This window comes from Thamnophis elegans, chromosome 12, assembly GCF_009769535.1.
Source record: "Thamnophis elegans isolate rThaEle1 chromosome 12, rThaEle1.pri, whole genome shotgun sequence".
In the NCBI taxonomy this organism is placed as follows: Eukaryota; Metazoa; Chordata; class Lepidosauria; order Squamata; family Colubridae; genus Thamnophis; species Thamnophis elegans.
In genome coordinates, this window is record NC_045552.1 from 33,006,146 (window position 1) to 33,026,342 (window position 20,197).

The 20,197-nt window shown below is 44.0% G+C and overlaps 1 protein-coding gene across 1 annotated transcript in view; it reads right to left on the reverse strand.

Annotated features, from left to right (window-relative positions):
* Positions 1 to 17,384, reverse strand: part of C12H8orf48 (chromosome 12 C8orf48 homolog) — a 35,114-nt gene extending 17,730 nt beyond the window's left edge. Inside the window, exons 1-4 of the mRNA XM_032228521.1 lie at positions 17,099 to 17,384; positions 13,805 to 13,869; positions 4,186 to 4,441; positions 1,630 to 1,749 (exon numbers count right to left, since the gene is read on the reverse strand). Of these exons, the coding sequence (XP_032084412.1) occupies positions 1,630 to 1,749; positions 4,186 to 4,360 (295 nt within the window). The 5' untranslated portion in view covers positions 4,361 to 4,441; positions 13,805 to 13,869; positions 17,099 to 17,384. The remainder of the gene's footprint in view (positions 1 to 1,629; positions 1,750 to 4,185; positions 4,442 to 13,804; positions 13,870 to 17,098) is intronic.
* Positions 17,385 to 20,197: the final 2,813 nt, after the last annotated feature.

Consider the following 20,197-nt stretch of genomic DNA (forward strand, 5'->3'; position numbering starts at 1 on the left):
AGAGTTTTGTTTTGTATTCTGTTATCTTCTGGTCAGAGACTTGATTTATGTTTATTTTGGGGCTCGCAGCCAGTCTTGAGGCGAGAACTGATAAAGTTCTTCCCTTTTACGTTTGTCTGCCTGTCCTCTGTTAACGAGCGAAGGAGGGGGGACTGAACAGAGCTCTATCCCAGATTTCAAGGTATGGAAGAAGAAAAAGAGAAGAACTGATGGATTCAAGGAGAGAAACTTTGACAAAAGCACTACTGATAACCAAAGATAAGCTGATTAAAGAAGCTGACGGAGGGTCTCGAGATTTTACAAGATATGTAAAAAGCAACAAGTTGCGAAGAGAAGTCCACACAAATTTGATTAAGGAAATAATCAGAAGATTAATTCCACAAATGGCAAAAGACATAAGACTACACTATTACTGGAAAGACACAGGTTGAGATATGAAAACTAATAATAAAATATTAATCAGATTTAGTTAAAATTAGAGCATTATGTTAAAAATGAAGTGATAATGGATATAGTTAGATAAATAGATAATGGTAACAATGTACACATATGTATTGGTTTGATAAGAGGAAATTTGGTATAAATTCTAAATGGTGATCATGAAAGGAAGTTTAGAAACTCTGTTATGTATGAAAGCTTATATTTTAAAAAAAGCGTAAGTTAAATTTAGTTAAACTAAGACTAAAAAAATATATATGAAATGATGACGGATATTGTTAAATAAATGATTGATAATGATAATAATGTAATATTTGTATTGACATGATAAAAGGGAAATTGGATATAAATTGTAAACAGTGATTAAGAAAGGAGGTTTAGAAACTTTGTCATTAAACATAATTAATTTTTATTTAGAAAGTATTATAAAGGTGTAATGTTGCTGGATGATATTGAAAATAGAGAACGGAATGCCATCATTTGGTTTTGCTTTAAATTTTGGAATATTTTATATATAGGGATGTAAAAACAATTATAGTCATATGAAGATTGAGGTATGATGACAGTAATATATATAAATATATTTGATTTAAAATATATAACTTGATATGAATTGTAGGTGATGACTGTGGAAGGGATGCACGAAAGCTCTTTGTAACCAATTGACACACTTTTTACAATTTGTAATGGAAGATATTTTTGTGGCGTTTGTTATGTTTTGTCTGTCTATGTTTATTCAAAAATAAAAAATTATATTAAAAAAAATATTCTCCAAAGCACCAGAGGGCAGGACAAGAAACAAAGGTTGGAAACTAATCGAAGTGAAAAGCAACCTGGAATTAAGAAGAAATGTCCTAACAGGATAATTAATCAGAAATCACGGATGCTTCATCAATGGAGGTTTTTAAGGAGACTAGACAGTCACTTGTCTGAAATGGTGTAGGTTCTCCTGCTTGATCAAAGGGCTGGACTAAAAGACCTCCAATGTCCCTTCCAGGTCTATTCTATTCTAAAGTATTCTAATTGCATTTAGCTTTGATAGGCTTATATGTTTGAAAAAAACATGAAAAATGGGAGAATGCCCCCAAATCTGACATTATAGTATCACCACACTGTGTCTAGTGGCACTCAATAGGTATCACCATTACCATGGTTAAGGCTAAGAAGTTTCAGACCTGAAAATTGACTTACCAGTATCTGGTTCTATGGAAGATGTGGCTCTCTCAGTGATAGTTCTTCTGTTGACTTTCAGAAGATTGATCCATTTTCTAGTTAAAGACTCTCCTACAACAAACGCAGAATCTAACAATTCTAACAGGGAGGAAGGAGGAAAAAACAGAGGTCAACCAAATGACAAACCGATTCATACATGCGAAACTCATAGCAATAGCAATAGCAGTTAGACTTATACACCGCTTCATAGGGCTTTCAGCCCTCTCAGACATACATAAAAGACATGTGAAGCTGTTTAATTCACGAGCATGGGCTAGCACTGTTAAAAACATAGTCTTCCTTATGTCCAGGTGCAGTTCTCGATAACCTTAACCTTCAAAGATTTTTTGGGAGGAAATCTTAGAATATGATAAATATGTATGTATGTATATGTAGAAATAAAATTGTGTAAAACCTTCTGGTTTTTCTTAATCAAGTAGTTATTAAAGTGCTATGATGGGAGTCTGCAATTGAAGGAGAAGAATTGGGAATGTCAACAGTAGCCCAGCAGTCTCCCAGGGAGGAGGCAGCACATTCCAGAATGAGACGCAAGACAAAAGACTGCATGGTCCAGACCTGGAAGGAGGAAGAGATTCAGGTAGCCACACTCTAGAACAATGTTGGCAAACCTTTTCAGCACTGAGTACCGAAATGGTAGCATGCCGGGGTGGGTGGGAAAGGGAAAGCACTAGAAACCGGAAGAAGAGCTCCTCGGTGCGCACGAGTGGGAGCGCCGGAAACCGGAAGAGCAGTTCCCCGACACGCATGTGCGTGGTGGGAGGCTGAACTTCCGGTTTCTGGCATGTGCATGCACGCCAGTCACCGGGTCTTCTGGTTTCTGGCACAAAGACCAGCTGGCCAGTGCGCATGCGTGCACCAGAAACCGGAAGCTTAGGGAGCGCACCAGCAAGCTGCTCTTTGAGTTTCCAGCACTCCTGCATGTGCGAAGACCAGCCGGCTGCCATGCCAGAACCTGGAAGAGCAACAGGTGACAGCTGGCGTGCCCGGAGAGGTGGCTCTGCGTGCCACTTCTGGCATGCATGTCATAGGTTCGCCATCATGGTGTATATGTTACATTAGAAGCTTATAGCTTTAGTCGGACAAGATTCTGTCTAATGGATGTAAGCAAATAAAGAAGCAGACTTAAGTGGATCTCACTGTGTTGTTTTGGGGGCTCAGGCCTGACAAGTCCTGGTTAAAGGGTGCACTAAGCACAGAATCTTATAAGAGTGGAAGGGTTATCATTTTTTCCTGTTATGGTTTCCTACCATCTGGGATTTTCTCCTTGATTAATGTCATCACAGGCCAAATATAGTGTTTCTTTTGTCCATGGCTGTCACTAATTATACAATTAAAGCATTTAAAAAATATAAAACATTAAAAATGATTAGCCCATATGAATTTTGGGCATCCAGTATTTTGCTGCTCTTACAGAGCTACCCGATCTCACAGATGCTCTACAAATTGACTGCCCCCATTGAGCTAAATGCTACACACAGACATTTCCTTCTTTTGCGTGGCATATATTTCTTCATTTCTGTAATATTGTTTAATTTTTTATTATTTTTATTTTAAATTGTATAATTCATTTACCGTATATACTCGAGTATAGGCCGACCCGAATATAAGCCGAGGCACCAAATTTTACCACAAAAAACTGGAAAAGTTATTGACTCGAGTATAAGCCTAGGGTGGGAAATGCAGCAGCTACCGGTAAATTTCAAAAATAAAAATAGATACCAATAATGTTTTTGAATATTTATTTCAAAGAAAAACAGTAAACTAGCGGTGTATTCAATGAAATACTTCACTCACCTCATGATGCTGATGTCCCGCTGTGATGATGATGTCCCGTGCAGCCGCGGGAGCGATGTCCCGCCTCCTATGACACACGGCACAGTGATTCCTATCATTGGATCACTGTACCAGAGGAGGTGGGACATCGCTATGTGGCTGCTTGCCATAACAAGGAGGAGGTGGGACATCGTTGCAGAGCGGCAGGAGGGGGAGGAAGGGGAATCGTAAGACAGCCCTGCATTACATTAGAACGTGAGGAGGGGGGATGGTGCGGTGCGCGCTGCGCGGCAAACTGACACAGAGGGAGGGGAAACTCACAGGGGCACTGGGCCATTCACGAGTGTCACCCAGCGGCATGGCCCCGCCCCTTTTTCTCCTCCATTTCGGGCAAATTTTTCACTGACTCGAGTATAAGCCGAGGCGGCTTTTTTCAGCCCAAAAAGTGGGCTGAAAAACTAGGCTTATACTCGAGTATATACAGTAATCTATTTAAAAATTCTTAATATTTTATTATTAATAACTTAAATATAATTAATATTTTTGTAATATTTCTAAGTTTTTTGAGTTAGCAAAATAAAAAAAATTAACTTGCTGTTAAACACAAAGTTGGCAAGTTTCTCTTTTGCCTTTTTCTCCCCTTGTGCTTGTTTTCTATTTTTGCTGACCTAAGTCTCCCTCCCTCACCACTTGTAAACCTGCAGAAGGAACTGAACCAAATCCTTGTGGATCCTAACCGACCTCCATCCTTTTGACATGAGGATTGCCAAGTGTTCTCTGTCAGATCAGAGGCCGTTGGCTCTTTCCACTCATCCGCTGAGTCATAAAATTCAAATGAGTCGTCCGCGTACTGCCTCTCATCCTCTTCTTCAGTCACGGAGGTAAATGTATCCTCTGAATAGTTGGGAAGAGACATGCTGCAGTTTCAGTTTGGCCCCATCTGCTCCGCGACAGATGTCCCCAACTCATCTCCCCAGCTGGTCATGACACCCTTTAACTAAAAATAACCAGGGCAAAATTAATTATAAACATAGAAGCATGAGATTAAAATAACAACCAACCTGTCTGCTATCTGTTCCCAAGATGAGAATACCTTTGGAGCAAGTTTTCTAAAAACCAGCAACCGGAAAATCACAATCCCCAAATTTAAAACTACCGTATATACTCGAGTATAGGCCGACCCGAATATAAGCCGAGGCACCAAATTTTACCACAAAAAACTGGAAAAGTTATTGACTCGAGTATAAGCCTAGGGTGGGAAATGCAGCAGCTACCGGTAAATTTCAAAAATAAAATAGATACCAATAATGTTTTTGAATATTTATTTCAAAGAAAAACAGTAAACTAGCGGTGTATTCAATGAAATACTTCACTCACCTCATGATGCTGATGTCCCGCTGTGATGATGATGTCCCGTGCAGCCGCGGGAGCGATGTCCCGCCTCCTATGACACACGGCACAGTGATTCCTATCATTGGATCACTGTACCAGAGGAGGTGGGACATCGCTATGTGGCTGCTTGCCATAACAAGGAGGAGGTGGGACATCGTTGCAGAGCGGCAGGAGGGGGAGGAAGGGGAATCGTAAGACAGCCCTGCATTACATTAGAACGTGAGGAGGGGGGATGGTGCGGTGCGCGCTGCGCGGCAAACTGACACAGAGGGAGGGGAAACTCACAGGGGCACTGGGCCATTCACGAGTGTCACCCAGCGGCATGGCCCCGCCCCTTTTTCTCCTCCATTTCGGGCAAATTTTTCACTGACTCGAGTATAAGCCGAGGCGGCTTTTTTCAGCCCAAAAAGTGGGCTGAAAAACTAGGCTTATACTCGAGTATATACAGTAATATCCAACACAGGTGGGGGACAGTAATATAATCTTTGTTATCTTTAAGTTACCCTTTGACATGGTCAAATAACTAAATCAACAGTTTCTATTCTATTCATTAAATTATGCAGTTAAATTCCAAATGCCTACCATTTCAGTCTGCAAAGCAAAAAAGAAAGAAAAAAGGTGTGGGATTTTGTGACAATTTATGTGACACCTTAAATACCAAAGCTGCATTGCTATAATTGTCTTGCCTTAGACATGAAGCCAATTGGATGACCTTGTGCCAGTCACTTTCTCTCAGCCCCAGAAAGAAGGCAATTGCAAATTACATCTGAAAAACGTTGCCAAGAAAATGGCAGGGACTTGTCCAGGCAGAAGAATCTCTCTCACACACACAGCCAATTTGGTGTAATAGACAAGGCACTGAGCTAGAAACCAGGAGAATGCAAACTATAGTTCTGCCTTAGGGATGAAGCTGGGTCACCTTGGGCAGCCATTTTCAGCCCTGAAAATCAGGCAATGGCAAAGCACATGAGAAAAACCTTCTCAAGAAAACTGCAGGGACCTTTCTAGGCAATCTCCAAGTATTGGACACAAGTGAACAGAAATCAACACTGAACTGCAATCCAAGGGGCACATTTAGGGCAGGTGTGGGGAACCATGGCCCTTTTATGACTGTGAATTTTAACTCCCAGAATTCCTGAGCCGGCCATGCCAGGATTTCTGGGATTTGAAGTCCACAAGTCTTAAAATGGCCATGGTTCCCCACTCTTGACTTAGGGGAAGGACATGCTGGACAACTGTGGACCACTGTATCATCTCCAGACATTTTGCAGACTACCAGACAAGCAAACAGTTTTAAATGTTAACAGTTTATGGAGGATAGGACTCATAGTTACATTTCAGAGATTATTTAAAATGTAGCTACTGTTAAAAACATATTATGCTTTTAAGTGTCAGGGAGGCGTAACTGCATGGTTGTGAATAATAATCCCTGTGATGAAATTACATGTGAGACATGCAGCATTCATTTAGACCAATGTTTGCAAGTTAGGAACCATTTAACTGAAATCCTGATAATACGATTGCACCATAATAGAGTCAAGGTGGTCTAAGCCCATGATAGTGAACCTATGGCATGCGTGGCAGAGCCCTCTCTGGGGGCATGTACATGATCTCCAGGTGCTCTTCTGGTTTCCGGTGCATGTGGTTTCCAGTTGGTCTTTACAGGCACCGGAGCAGCAGGAAACGGCTTGAAAATAGCCAAAAAAACCAGGCTATTTTCAGGGTCATTTTCAGGCTGTTTTGGGCCTGAAAACCAGTCTGAAAACAGCCCGAAAACAGCCCCCCCCCCCAATGCCCAAAAAACAGGTGTGCCAGGCAGCTGGTCTTCAGGTTTTTGGTGCTCCAACACGCGTACATCAGTGGTGGAATACAACCGGTATGCCCTGGTACGGACGTACCGTTGTCTGCTGGGAGCACCAGGTACCATTCCGGGGTCCACCCACCGTCCTTACCCATATTTGAGCTGATCGGGACTTCTGCACACAGAGCGTACGACGCCTGCGCAACGTTCCACTGAGCAGCTGGAGCGTCGTGGAGCCATCACGGGAGGTAAGTATGGATGCGCACGCTGTGTGCGTGCATATGGTGGACACCCAGCCCCGTTGCACCATACCGGTTGCACCAGGATTCAGAACCACCCCTGGCGCACATGTGCATGCCTTCCAGTTTGGGACTTGAGAATATTAAGAAAAAAAGAAAGAATGGAGAAGATTCCATACTGTGGAACCACCTCAGATGATATAACTGCAATATACAGATACACTAAAATTCAAATTCATTCATTTCCCAGGCTCAAACAGCAGAGTTACAAGCAGGGGCTTTTGTTTTCGAAAAGGCAGACCGTGCTCTCCTTCACTTTATTTTGAATTCTTTTAATTTTTGCAAGGCATACCTAAAATCACAGTGATACAAAGTGGCGAACGTGTTTAAGGAAATAAATCAGTTACAATGATCTGTATTATAAAGTAGAATTTCCTCTGCAGAATAGCCCTTCAAAATTGCATGTATTATTCATTTGTTTTACAAGGCTTTTATGCCACTCCAAAGAGCTTGTACATCTTAAGGTGCCTGTTAGCTCCACTCCAGGACCAGATGGCGAGAGTTGTCAGGGCCCTGGTCTCAGGCTGTTGTTGCTAAATGCCAGGTCTGTGGTTTACAAAGCTCCCCTCGTCCGGGACCTAATATTAGACGAGGGGGCAGACCTGGCATGTATTACTGAAATCTGGCTGGGCCAGGAGGGAGGAGTCCCCCTCACTGAAATGTGCCCAGAAAGGTTTCAGGTGCTCCATCAGCCGTGACTCGAGGGAAGGGGTGGGGGAGTGGCTGTCATCATCTGAAGGTCATTAGTTCCTCATAGGATCCATGCTCCGGAGCTTGTTGGGTGTGAGTCCCTGTTGGTGAAGTTGGACCTGGAGGGTCAAGTGGGCTTGTTGTTAACGTACCTACCTCCCAACAGCGTTACAACAGCCCTCCCTGTGCTCCTCGAGTCAGTAGCCGAACTGGCGGTAGAGTTCCCCAGGCTTATGGTGCTGGGGGATTTCAACCTGCCTTCGCTTGGCGAACGCTCTGATGGGGCGCAGGAGTTCATGGCTTCCATGACAGCCATGGACTTGACCCAAGTAATACGGGGTCCGACTCACTCAGCGGGTCACACGCTTGACCTCGTATTTCTCTCGGAGCAGTGGAGATGTGATCTAGATTTGAAGGGCATTAAGACCTTGCCCTTGTCATGGTCTGATCACTTCCTACTCAGGCTTGACTTTCGGAAGCCAATCCCCCACTGTAGGGAGGGGGAACCGATTAGGTGGTTCCGCCCCAGGTGCCTGATGGACCCTACGGGATTTCAGACGGCGCTTGGTGAAATACCTGACACTCTCGTCCACAGTCCGGGAGAGTCCTTAGTCGCTGCTTGGAATACAGTGGCGGCAGGGGCTCTAAACCGGATTGTGCCTTTACAGCCTCTCCGAGGTACCGGATCCAGGAGAGCTGCTTGGTTCACCGAAGAACTCCGGGAGATGAAGCGCCAAAAGAGATGCCTAGAGCGCTGCTGGAGGGCTAGTAACTCTGAATCTGACCGAGCACTGATGAGAGCCTACATCAGGACCTATCTCGTGGCGATACGGGCGGCAAAATGTGCACATTTTTCCACTCTTATTGCATCCGCAGTGTCGCGCCCAGCCGCCTTGTTTAGAATAGCCCGCTCCCTCTTGAAAGGGAGGGATGCGGACGACCCTTTACAGGGCAGAGCTGAGGAATTTGTCCAGTTTCTGTCGGATAAAGTCGCTCGGATTCGGACGGACCTAGACTCCAATTGCACGGTACCAGCCGAGGTACCGGGGGAAGGTCTTGAGCGGATTTTATGGAGTGAGTTTCAACTTGTTGCTCCTGAGGAAGTGGACAAGGCCATGGGAGCGGTGGGTGCCTCCACCTGTATACTGGACCCGTGTCCCTCCTGGCTGGTCTCGACCAGCAGGGAGGTGACACGTGGCTGGCTCCAGACGATTGTTAATACTTCTCTCCGGGAGGGATCCTTCCTGCACCTCCTAAAGGATGCGGTGGTGAGGCCCCTCCTGAAGAAACCTTCTCTGGACCCAGCTGTTTTGAACAACTATCGTCCAGTCTCCAACCTCCCCTTCGTAGGGAAGCTTGTTGAGAAGGTGGTGGCCTTTCAACTCCGACGGACCTTGGATGAAACTGATTGTCTGGATCCCTTTCAGTCGGGTTTCAGGCCTGGTTACAGCACGGAAACTGCTTTGGTCGCACTGATCGATGATCTCTGGCGAGCCAGGGATAGGGGTCACTCCTCTTTCCTAGTGCTTCTTGACCTCTCAGCGGCCTTCAATACCATCGACCATGGTATCCTTCTGCGACGTTTGCGAGAGGTGGGTATTGGAGGCACCGTCTTATGGTGGTTCTCCTCCTACCTCTCGGACAGGTCACAGACGGTGTTGGTTGGAGGGCAGAGATCGACCCCTTGGCCCCTCAATTATGGGGTGCCGCAGGGCTCGGTCCTGTCCCCCCTCCTATTTAACATCTACATGAAGCCGCTGGGTGAGATCATACGCTGGCACAGGATTAAATACCACCAATACGCGGACAATACTCAATTGTATCTGTCCGCCCTGTGCCAACTCAGCGAAGCGGTAGAAGTGATGTGCCAGTGCCTGGAGGCTGTCAGGGTCTGGATGGGAGCGAACAAGCTTGCACTCAATCCCGACAAGACCGAGTGGCTATTGATGCTCCCTCCCAAGGATGGTCCAGCTATCCTATCTCTTAGCCTTGGGGGTGAAACTATATGCCCCTCAGAGAGGGTTCGCAATTTGGGAGTCCTCCTGGATACGCAGCTGATGTTAGAACATCACTTGTTGGCTGTGATCAGGGGGGCCTTTGCCCACGTTCGCCTGGTGCACCAGTTGCGACCCTATCTGGACCAGGAGGCCCTTCAGATGGTCACTCACGCCCTCGTCACCTCAAGACTGGATTACTGTAACGCGCTCCACGGGGAGATCGTTCCATAGGGCCGGAGCAGCTACAGAGAAGGCCCTCCCCCAGGGAGTCGCCAGCCGACATTGACCGGCAGATGGAATCTGGAGGAGGCCTCATCTGTGTGATCTTATAGGTCTCTGGGAGGTAAATGGCAGGAGGCGGTCTCTCAGGTAGCCAGGTCCTAAACCACTTGTTTAGTGACCGTTCAAAGTTACAACAGCACGGGAAAAAATGACTTTGGACCAATTTTCACATTTAGACTATTGCAGCATCCCCATGGTTATGGGATCATAACTGTCTGGTTTGGCACAGCATCCAAATAAGACAGACACAGACTTCAGCGGATAGTTAGAACTGCAAAAAAATAAAATGAATTGCAACCAGCCTGCCTTCCATTGAGGATCTGTATATTACACGAACCAGAAATAGGGCTGGAAAATATGTACAGACCCCTCACATCCTGGACATCAATTTCTCCCCTCAGGACATCACTATAGGGCCAAAACAACCTATAAGATAGGTTTTTTTCCCCATGCCATCCCTCTGCTGAACATCTCATTCCCACAGCACTGTCTCACTTCTCATCTTTCCTATTCTCTTCATTGGTTTCTTATGATGTATCAATTGTTGTTTATATCTTATGATTATTGATTGTAACTATGATTATGATCTATGCCCCGTCACTTTATTGTTTTATGTGTGTACAGTGAGCTTATGCACCACAATTGAGACAAATTTCTTGTGTGTCCGATCACACTTGGCCAATAAATAACTTTGTGCTCAGCTATATCACAAGTTGAAGACTACAATACCTATATTTTGTACTAGCTGAATAATCGTGCTCCGCTATGAAAGTATGTGATTGGGCTCGATAAATCAACACAGCTAGAAAATTAATGAGTAGTTATGATCAGCCTCTTCTCTCCCCTTCTCTCCTCAGGCTTGCCCCACAGAGGCCTCTCCTATCCCCTTCTCTCCCTCTGACTCCTCTCCAAACTCCCAGCCTGCAGGCCAGATGTCAGCGTTCCAAATATCATCCAGAAATAAATCAGAGTCCAAGGCAAAACTATCCTTAAACTTACAATTAATAAGAGAGACATGTTGGTACATCTATGGGAATCCCGAACTTGAAAGCTTCCTGGGTTACTATCCAGTTTAAAGTTCAAAACCTTGCCCCCACACCCACAAGTTCATCACATGGTCCAATCTTCCTCTGTCACGCTGGCATTTCCACCCATCTAGTTACGGTCAGATGCAGAGACAAAAAATCACCTTGATTTCTAGAAAGGAATGACAACACCACATTCTACAATTAAACTCCTTATTATTCCCCCCTCCCAATTACTACACTAATGAAACAGCATAGAAAATAATAAGAGAGTGTGTGGCAAGCCAAAGATCCTAAAAGGAATATAACTGCAGGCCTGACACCAGATCAGTCACGTGCTGGCCATGCCCAAGTGGCAGATGGAACAGAGTTCCTTTCAAGTTGGGAGGGGGAGTAGAACAGCTAACTCCTTAGCATCAGAGCGTATTAATAATAATAATATAAGAAGCTTCGGTAGACAAGTACATATGATTGCAGAATGAAGCTTTGATTCTGTGTTTACCTCAAAATAAGAGGTAAATTTATGCTTTATATTAAGCTTGGATTTTGAGATTTGCAGAACAGATCCAACTCTTGAGTAGGTAATGCTCAACTTATGACCATTTGTTTAGCAACCATTCAAAATTACACTACCACTGAATAAAGTGACTTACAACTGCTCCTTGCACCTATATTGCAGCATCCCCATGATCAAGATTTGGGCACCTGGCATATATTTACAATAATTACAGTATCCTGGTCATGTGATCGCCCTTTGAGATCTTCCCAGTCATCTTTTGACAGGCAAAATCAATGTCAGATTTGCTTAACAAATGTCATAAATTTGGATGTGACTCATTTAACAAATATCTTGCTTAGCAATTGAAATTCTGGTCCCAGTTGCAGTGATATGTCACAGACTCTCTGTACAGGTTCAGATGCTCAAAAAATGAGTATCAGAAAAACACACATTTATCAGAAAAAAATGCCACCTCCTTACACCTATCTTTGGAGCTTTTTCCTGAACAAATGGGCACACTTAACCTAGAGACATTCTCTCAAATTTATTTTCTGGGAATGCCTCCAGGCTCCATTTGGTGATCCAGCTTAGTGTAAATAGGTGGTGTGGTAAAAACCAGGAAGCTGTGAGTTCTAGTCCCCTTTTAGACGACAAAAGCTGGCCAGGTGGGAAAAAATAGGAGGTGGGAGCATTATGAATGTCATCTTGCGTTGTACGAAAACAAAGGCAAGATACATAACTAACAATGGTAAAACAGTCACAGTGCTTAAAGTGGGAGGACATTTCTTCTGAAATTGCAACTTAAATGGTTTAAAAATAAGAGTCTTTGCTCTTTAGCAAGCTAGCTTCCCAAGTGTGTATGTTTGCCTGTGCACACACACGCACACCTGCACATGCCTTTGCTTGACTCCTAGCAACTGCCTAGACAAGTCCCTGCAATTTTATTGGCAAGATTTTGGAAGTGGTTTGACATTTTCTTCTTCTTAGGGTTAAGAGAGGTAGATAGGCTCAAGGTCACTCAGCTGGCTTCATACCAATGTGAGACTAGAACTTGCAGCCCTCCAATGTATAGTCCGGTGCCTTAATCACGAAGATGGGTCAGTGGCCATGCATCTGAATTTTGAGCAGGTGACTATGAGGATGCTGCAACAGTCATTAGCGTGAAAAACAGTGATAAGTCACTTCTTTCACTGCTGTTATAACTTCCAATGGTTGTAAATCGAGACTTACTTTTAATCCCCAAAGTGCTGGCATACTCACAAGTGCTTTCCAACACTGTTCCTGAAACCTAGATTCTATAACATAACCAATGAGTTTACAGACCATGCCTAATACAAATAAACCCAAAGTATGATGCAGCCCAATCTCTAAACCAGGCCAAAATTCTCTAGGTCACTAGTTCTTAACCCTGGCAACTTTAGGATGCGTGGACTTCAACTCCCAGAATCCCAAATTGGCTGGGGAATTGTGGGAATTGAAGTCTATGTGTTGTAAATTTGCTAAGGTTGTAAAACCCTGCTCTAGTTAGAGATCGCTACTTTCTGATAGAATGGTTTATGAACAACAGTCAAAAGACAGCATATAAATTTACAAAATACATTTTACAAGTGATTGTTCCTTATTAAAAACCCACCATAGAGATTTTTAAGATCAGTGAACGCCATATAAATTAATGTAAGTTACAGGAGTTTCTAGATTAAAGTTGTTGGGCTCTGCTTAGCCACTGCTATTCTGCAAACAACTGGAAGTAAAGTTCTACACAGCACTTAATATAATGCTGTATTATCCAGAATGTTCTTTTCAATGGTCAAGCTCCTCCTATACTTCGAAATCGATCCAAAGCAACAGAAATCTCTAATGTTAATTAAAACTTTGCTGTTTGCCAGTTGTATCCCTTTTATTACTCCTCACTGAGGGCAGCAGCAATTAGGCTGCAGCTGCCCTACCAAGTGAAGCAATTGAAGGGGAAATTAATAGAAAATGATCAGCCATTCTTCTGCTTCACTCCACAGGATACAGTAAAAGGAGTAACAGCTATTTCTGCTCTTACACCATGAAGAGGGATAGTTATGATAATGAAGATGCAGAGAAATATACAAAAGTCTTCTAGGCTACATGTTGACAAATTTAGATAGATCGATAGAATTCTTTATTGGCCAAGTGAGATTGGACACACAAGGAATTTGTCTTTGGTGCATAGGCTCTCAGTGTACATAAAAAGAATAAAATACATTCATTAAGAATAAAAAGATACAACACTTAGTGATAGTCAAGGTTACTAATAAGCTATCAAATTGCACTAGTAAAAAAATAAAACAATATCAATGGAAAGATACAAGCAACATGGTTATAGTCATAAGTGGGAAGATATTTACCATTTAGTTTCTTCATTAAAAGAGAATAAATAATGACCGTTGACCACAGTTGAAGTTCTGCAAACCTTAAATACGAAGCAGAAAAAGAAAAAACATCAGAAGAAAAGCTTTGCATAATTCATACATACCTTAATATGACAGAGGGTCAGATTGCATTATAGAGCTGTGATGGCAAACCTATGGCATGGTTGCCACAAGTGGCACGCAGAACTCTCTCTGCGGGCACATGAGCCATAGTTCAGCTCAGCTCCACCACACATGCACATGTGCCTCCTGCTGGCCAACTGGTTTTCGGGTCTCTGCTGCATAGGCGCGGTGCACATGCAAGAGATGCATGCACATGCACAGGGGGTCGTGTGCACATGCGGGGCAGGGGCCATGCAGAGGGTTGTGTGCACATGGGTGGGTGGCAGGGGAATGGGGGCGCACATTGCATTGTGGGTGCAGGAGAGCACTGTTGCGTGTGCGCACACACGCATTCAGCACACACACTTTCAGCACGTGACAATAAAAAGGTTAGCCATTACTGGTGTAGAGTTTATGACTCCAATAGTTAATTATTATTCTCCCAAAATAATTGTCAGGATTTCAAGATATTTCTTTTAAAAAGCTTGCATAGGAAGGAGTTGCAGAAAGTCAAATAAATACAAATTGTTAAAGGGGGAGGAGTAGGGGTGGGCTGTCACGGGTTCGCCCGGGTTCAGGAGAACCTGTAGCTAATGTTATGGCCAGTTCGGAGAACCTCCAAATCCCACACCTGGCTGGCCGTGCCCACCATGCCCCTCCCAGGAGCCTTCGCGCAGCCCATTTTGGATGCAAGGTAAGGGCAGGGCTCACGCGGAGGCTCAGGGAGTGGGGAAAACAAGCCTCCTGGAAGACCTCTGGATCCCTGGGGGAGGCAGTTTTCAAAACCTCTGGAGCCTGGTGAAGGCGAAAACGCCACCCTCCCCTGCTATGGTGCAAGAGGCTGACTAGGCCACGCCCACCATGGCCATACCACCCAGCAACCGAGCAGAGAACCCATTGCTGAAATATTTTAAGTCTACAATACAGATAGTCCTCGATTTACCACTGTTCATTTAGTGATTGTTTAAAGTTACAGCGGCACTGAAAAAAGTGACTTATGGCATTTTTCACGCTTACAACTGTTGATCATGGCCATGTGATCAAAATTCAGAAGCTTAATAATTGGTTCATTTTTATGAGGGTTGCAATGTCACATGATCCCCTTTTGCAACCTGAGAAGCAAATTCAATGGGGAAGCCAGATTCACTTAACAACAGCAGTGATAAATTTCACTTCTGTGACAAGAAATATTGTAAAATGTCTCGTTTAGCAATAGAAATTTTGGGCTCAATTGTGGTCTTAATTTGAGGACCACCTGTAGTACTGTAGTTTTTTTTTCATATCAAAAAAAACCTGTAGTCTTCAACTTATAACCACTAGTGGGACCAAAATTTCCATTGCTAAGAAAAATGGTTGTTAAGTGAGTCACACTCACTTTTATGACCCTTTTGCCATCAGTCAATGATTCACTGCAGTTGTTAAGTGAGTCATGTGGTTGTCAAGCAAATCCAGCTTTCCCCTATTGACTTTTTCTTGCTTAGGTCACAAAAAATAATCACAACCTGGGAACACAGCAACTGTCACAAATACTTGCCTTTGCCAAGTACCTGAATTTTGATCACATGACCATGAAGATGCTGCAACAGTTGTAATTGTGAGAACTGGTAATAAATCATTTTTTTCAGGGCATTTATAGCTTCAAACAGTCACTAAACAAATGGTTGTTAAATGGAGGATTACCTATTGGCATTGAATTGTTGCTGTCTGCTTATGTACCAGCACCTTCATTTTAGCAGCAAGGGTCCTCTGAAAAGAAGTAATATTGTTAATTTTCTTAACTTTTCACTTACTGGCTCTAGGCAATTTAAAAATTATTCTCATATAGTCAAAATTAATAGAGCATAACTTTAAAGTTTTAAAAGGCTTATGTAGTGAAACACATATAAAGTTTTCCCAAACTATAACCAGCCTCAAAACCAACAGTACATATATTTTGGACACACCACATTTTCCCCCTGGAATCAAATGAGGAATCACACTCCCAGGAAAATATAAATCTGGTTTAAAGAATTGCCAGGAATTCCAACATAAATACTTCTAAACACCTTTTCCCCTTAGAATCCAAAGTAGGGCACTGATTTAGTGTAGAACAATATTTCTCAAACTTGGCAACTTTCAGATGGGTGGATTTCAATTCCCAGAATTCCCCAGACAGCAAGGAGTTTCAGGAATATAAATTTCAGTTAGTCCTCAACTTACAACAATTTGTTTAGTGAACGTTCAAAGCAAATGGCACCAAAAAAGTGACTTATGACTGTTTTTCACACCACTGTTGCAGCATCCCAATGATCACATAATCAAAATTCAGATGCTTGGCAATTGATCCATATTTATGACAGCCACAGTGCCCCAGGGTCATGTGATCACTTTTTATGACCTTCTGATAAGCAAAGTCAATGGGGAAGCCAGATTCCCTTAACAACCACATTACTAACTTGATTCATTTAACAACTGTGGCAAGAAAAGTCATAAAATGGGGCAAGAGTCACCTAACAACGTTCTTGCTTAGCAACTGGGTTCAATTTTGACCATAAGTCAAGGACTACCTGTACTCATTTTTCATGCCACATTAAATAAACCAACAACAGGCTACATGACAGGGAGATGTTGCAGAAAAGGAAATGCATTAAGCTATGAATAAGTACCATGGAAATGTCCCACCCAGCTAAGATTACGATCTGATGACCATTTCCCTTAGAGTAAGTTTCCCTAAAATCAGTTTACTTTCATAGAAAAAGTCGGGGAGGTATCCTGGTTCAAGAGTTCCTACTTCAAATCCACTCTCAGCGATGGAACCTCATGGAGAGCCTTTTGGAGAATTATCACTCAGCCTGGCCTACCTTACAGGGTTGTTGTACAGAGAAAGACCCACTCGGGTCCTTGGGGAAATGGTGGCCTGCAAATCTAGCAAATGCAGAGCAAATAATTTTCCAGAGACATTATCCCACTGACCTCTCTTGCAAAGGAGGAGAGAAAGGCCAGCAGCCTACCTTGCAGGGCTGTTGTGTTGTTAAGCAACAGGAGAACCTGTGGGCACTTCTCTTGTTCAAACACTAGCTTGTTTTACCGTCTGCTGTTCTGCGCAAGCTCGCAGAGCAGCAATGGTTCATAATTATACAGCCCTGCGAGGTGAGTCAAGAAAATCGAAAAGAGCGAGATCCCACCCACCTTCAACCGGGTCCAAACTAATACTTTTTCCAAAATGAGGGAAATGAAGAGGTCGTTGCGTCGTCCATTCACAGAGACGGGGGTGCTACGGAACGTCCATTTTTCCCCTTCCAGGAGGATTTCACTCTAAATAAAAATGTTCGGATTCGAATCCAACCCCAGCGCGGACTTACCCGCGCCACACAGGCCGTTCCCGTTGCCATGGGTAAAGCGCCGACGTGAGTTTCAGCTTTTCTGTCCCTCCCGCTCCCGCTCCTGACGCATTTGAGTTCCGCTGAGATCTCAATCGGATCCGTCCAAAAAAAGTTGCAGCACTTCAATTCCCACAATTCCCTCGGCCAACCATCACGGAACTAGGAGCTCTCACGCCTGTTTTGCGGGGCGTGTGGGAGGAGACTGGATTACATTCCTTAGAAAAAAGCCCTCAGTCGGGAGATGGAAGTTTGGGGGTCAGAAGAAAAATGTATGCTTGTGCTTCTGAAAGGACTTCTGCAAATTCTAAGATGCATTTTTTTGACCCTCTCCCCCATCTTGAACTTTTGTGCAAGCAAAGAGTCACCATTCAAAAAAGAAAAAAAGAACCCATGTTGGTTGTGCTACATTAGCAAGCAAGCAAGTTCCTCACCCCACTATGCTTCATTTGATATTCCTCATTTGATATTCAGCTGCGATCCAAAGCATTTATCTTTCCAATTTCTGCCGCTGATTGGACAGGAAAGTAAAATAACCGTAGAAGCTCTATGATTACAAAAGAAAGTTCACTCTTTTCTATTTAAAAATTTTTCTAATCATCAATCCACAAATCATAAGTGATTTTTTCCTTGGTATGCAAAATTCTGTAAAATCTATTATCTCTAATAAAGAAGTTATTTAAAGAAGTTAATTTATCCATCACCAACAGAGGGTTTGGAGCAAAGTAGGCCTCCAAACAACCACCAGAGGGCAACAAAATGATGGAGGAAGAATGTCTCTGATGCCCGCTAATGATCAGCTATATTTTTTCAGGTCAAATATGATGCTGTGCTGTGCCTCTCTTGACATTCTGCAGGTGCCTGTACAAAGAAACAAAATTCACAGTTCTCCCAAAGCTAAACTTGGCAGAACAACTTTTAAATTTTCATCTCTCTTCCTACTTCTAAACTATCCTCTCTATACTCACATCCTTGAAGTGTTTGGATGGACACCGATGATTCCTTGCCTGGCCATTATGAGGGATAAAGTCCAACATATGTGGAGGACATTGGCTTGGAAAAGTACGCCAAAATCACAACTCTCTTTGCTGCCACCAGACCTGATAAAATATCTCTGGAGAAAAGATAGCTAATCAAGCATTTTCTTGTCTCTCAGCCTCATTGTGCAGCTGACCAAAGATATTGCAGAGCTAGGTCACCAGCAGAATTTAATATTAAGAGACAAACCAGGAAAAAAAGTAGTAGAAATGTAGCTGAATTAACTCTAGACAAAGAGAATTGCTTGTTGTTAGATACTAGCCTCAGCTATAATGATTTCCACCAAGGTCCTCTATTCCGGCGGGAACAGAGGTTTAATCTCATTGGTCGAAGGGTCTGACAGCTCCCTATAAAAGGGCTGCTGTCAGAATCAACCTTCGCTGGATTGTACATAGTTGCTACTGAGTTAATAAAGAGGTGTTGTTACCATTACCCTTTGTGTGCCTTTCCATTACCCGATCTGGCGACGAACATGGGATTGGAAGGCAACTAGGCAAACCAAAAAGAGCGGAGCAATCCAGCAAGTAAATCCAGTCCGGAGCTCAGCACAGCTTCGAGCAGCCATTTTTGAGCGGCAAACTCAAACTCTCAGAACACAAAATGGCCATGCATGCCCAACTGACTCCGTTTGACCCAGTCACCGAGCACTGAGACTTGTATATGCTGAGCTTCAACTGCTTCCTTGAAGCCAACGACCTCATGGGCCTTTCTGAAGGCCGCAAGAAAACATGTTCCTTGGTTACTGTGGACGGGAAGTGTTCAAAACTGCCAAAGACCTGTCAGAACCAACGCTGCTACAATCAGTCACTTGGTCCGTGTTCCAGCAGACGCTGAGGACTCCCTACGCTCCCAAGCCATCTAAGGACTTACACTAGCATGAATTTAATATTCGCAACCAGAAGGAAAGCAAATCAATGAACGAGTGCATTGCAGCACTACGAAAGGCTGCAGCGTACTTTGCAACTTTAATAAGACTTGTATGCCACCCACTCCCTAGGGATTCTGGGCGGCTCACCACAAAAAGCGAGTTCCGAGACATTGACGAGCTTATTCTTGACTGCATCATATGTGGTGTACGGGACATTAATTTACAGAGGAGGTTACTCGCCAAATCTAACCTCATTCTACAAATTGCCTTGGACAAAGCCAGGGCATCAGAGTCGGCCATCAAGTCAACAGAAACCCTGCAGTGCCAAAGCACTCCACAAGATGTGCAAAAGAACACACACACATTCATCGCAAGGCTGCAGAGGCTGAGAGCTCAGAAGGCGAAGAAGCTAACAGGTGCCGCATGAGCAGTAGCCATACCAAGCCAGCGCGCAAATTCGAACAGCATTTCCTGCCTTGCGCTAGCTGCGGAGGAGACCATTGCTGTTTCTGCAACGCTATCTGCCAGTGCTGCGAGCGAAAGGGACACATCGCCAAAGTTTACAGAAGCGAGCACCCCACGACGACCTGGCAGCCAAGAAGCCGATCCAACCGCCAGCAGACGCCCAACCAAGGAGCATGGCTGAAGCCACCACGGTGCTCAGAGGGCTACACCAGAGTCACCTACCACATCTCAATCGGCCAAGTCCGCACTAGGCGGTCAAAAAAGCTGACGGTCACAGTCCTCAACGAGGGCTCTCCATACGAGATGGAGATCAACACGGGGTCATCACTGACCATCATGCTGTGGTCTACACTCAAGCGGGCTATCCCTAGCCCGAAGAAGCAGCATTTAGGCGCCCCTGACATCCGCCTCCACGATTACCAGCGGAACCGAGTCCCCAACATGGGCCAGGGCACCTTCTGGGTGCAATTCAAGAAATACAGCGGCCAGTTCCCAGTGATGGTGGTCAGCTGTGACCTGCAGAGCCTCCTGGAGCTT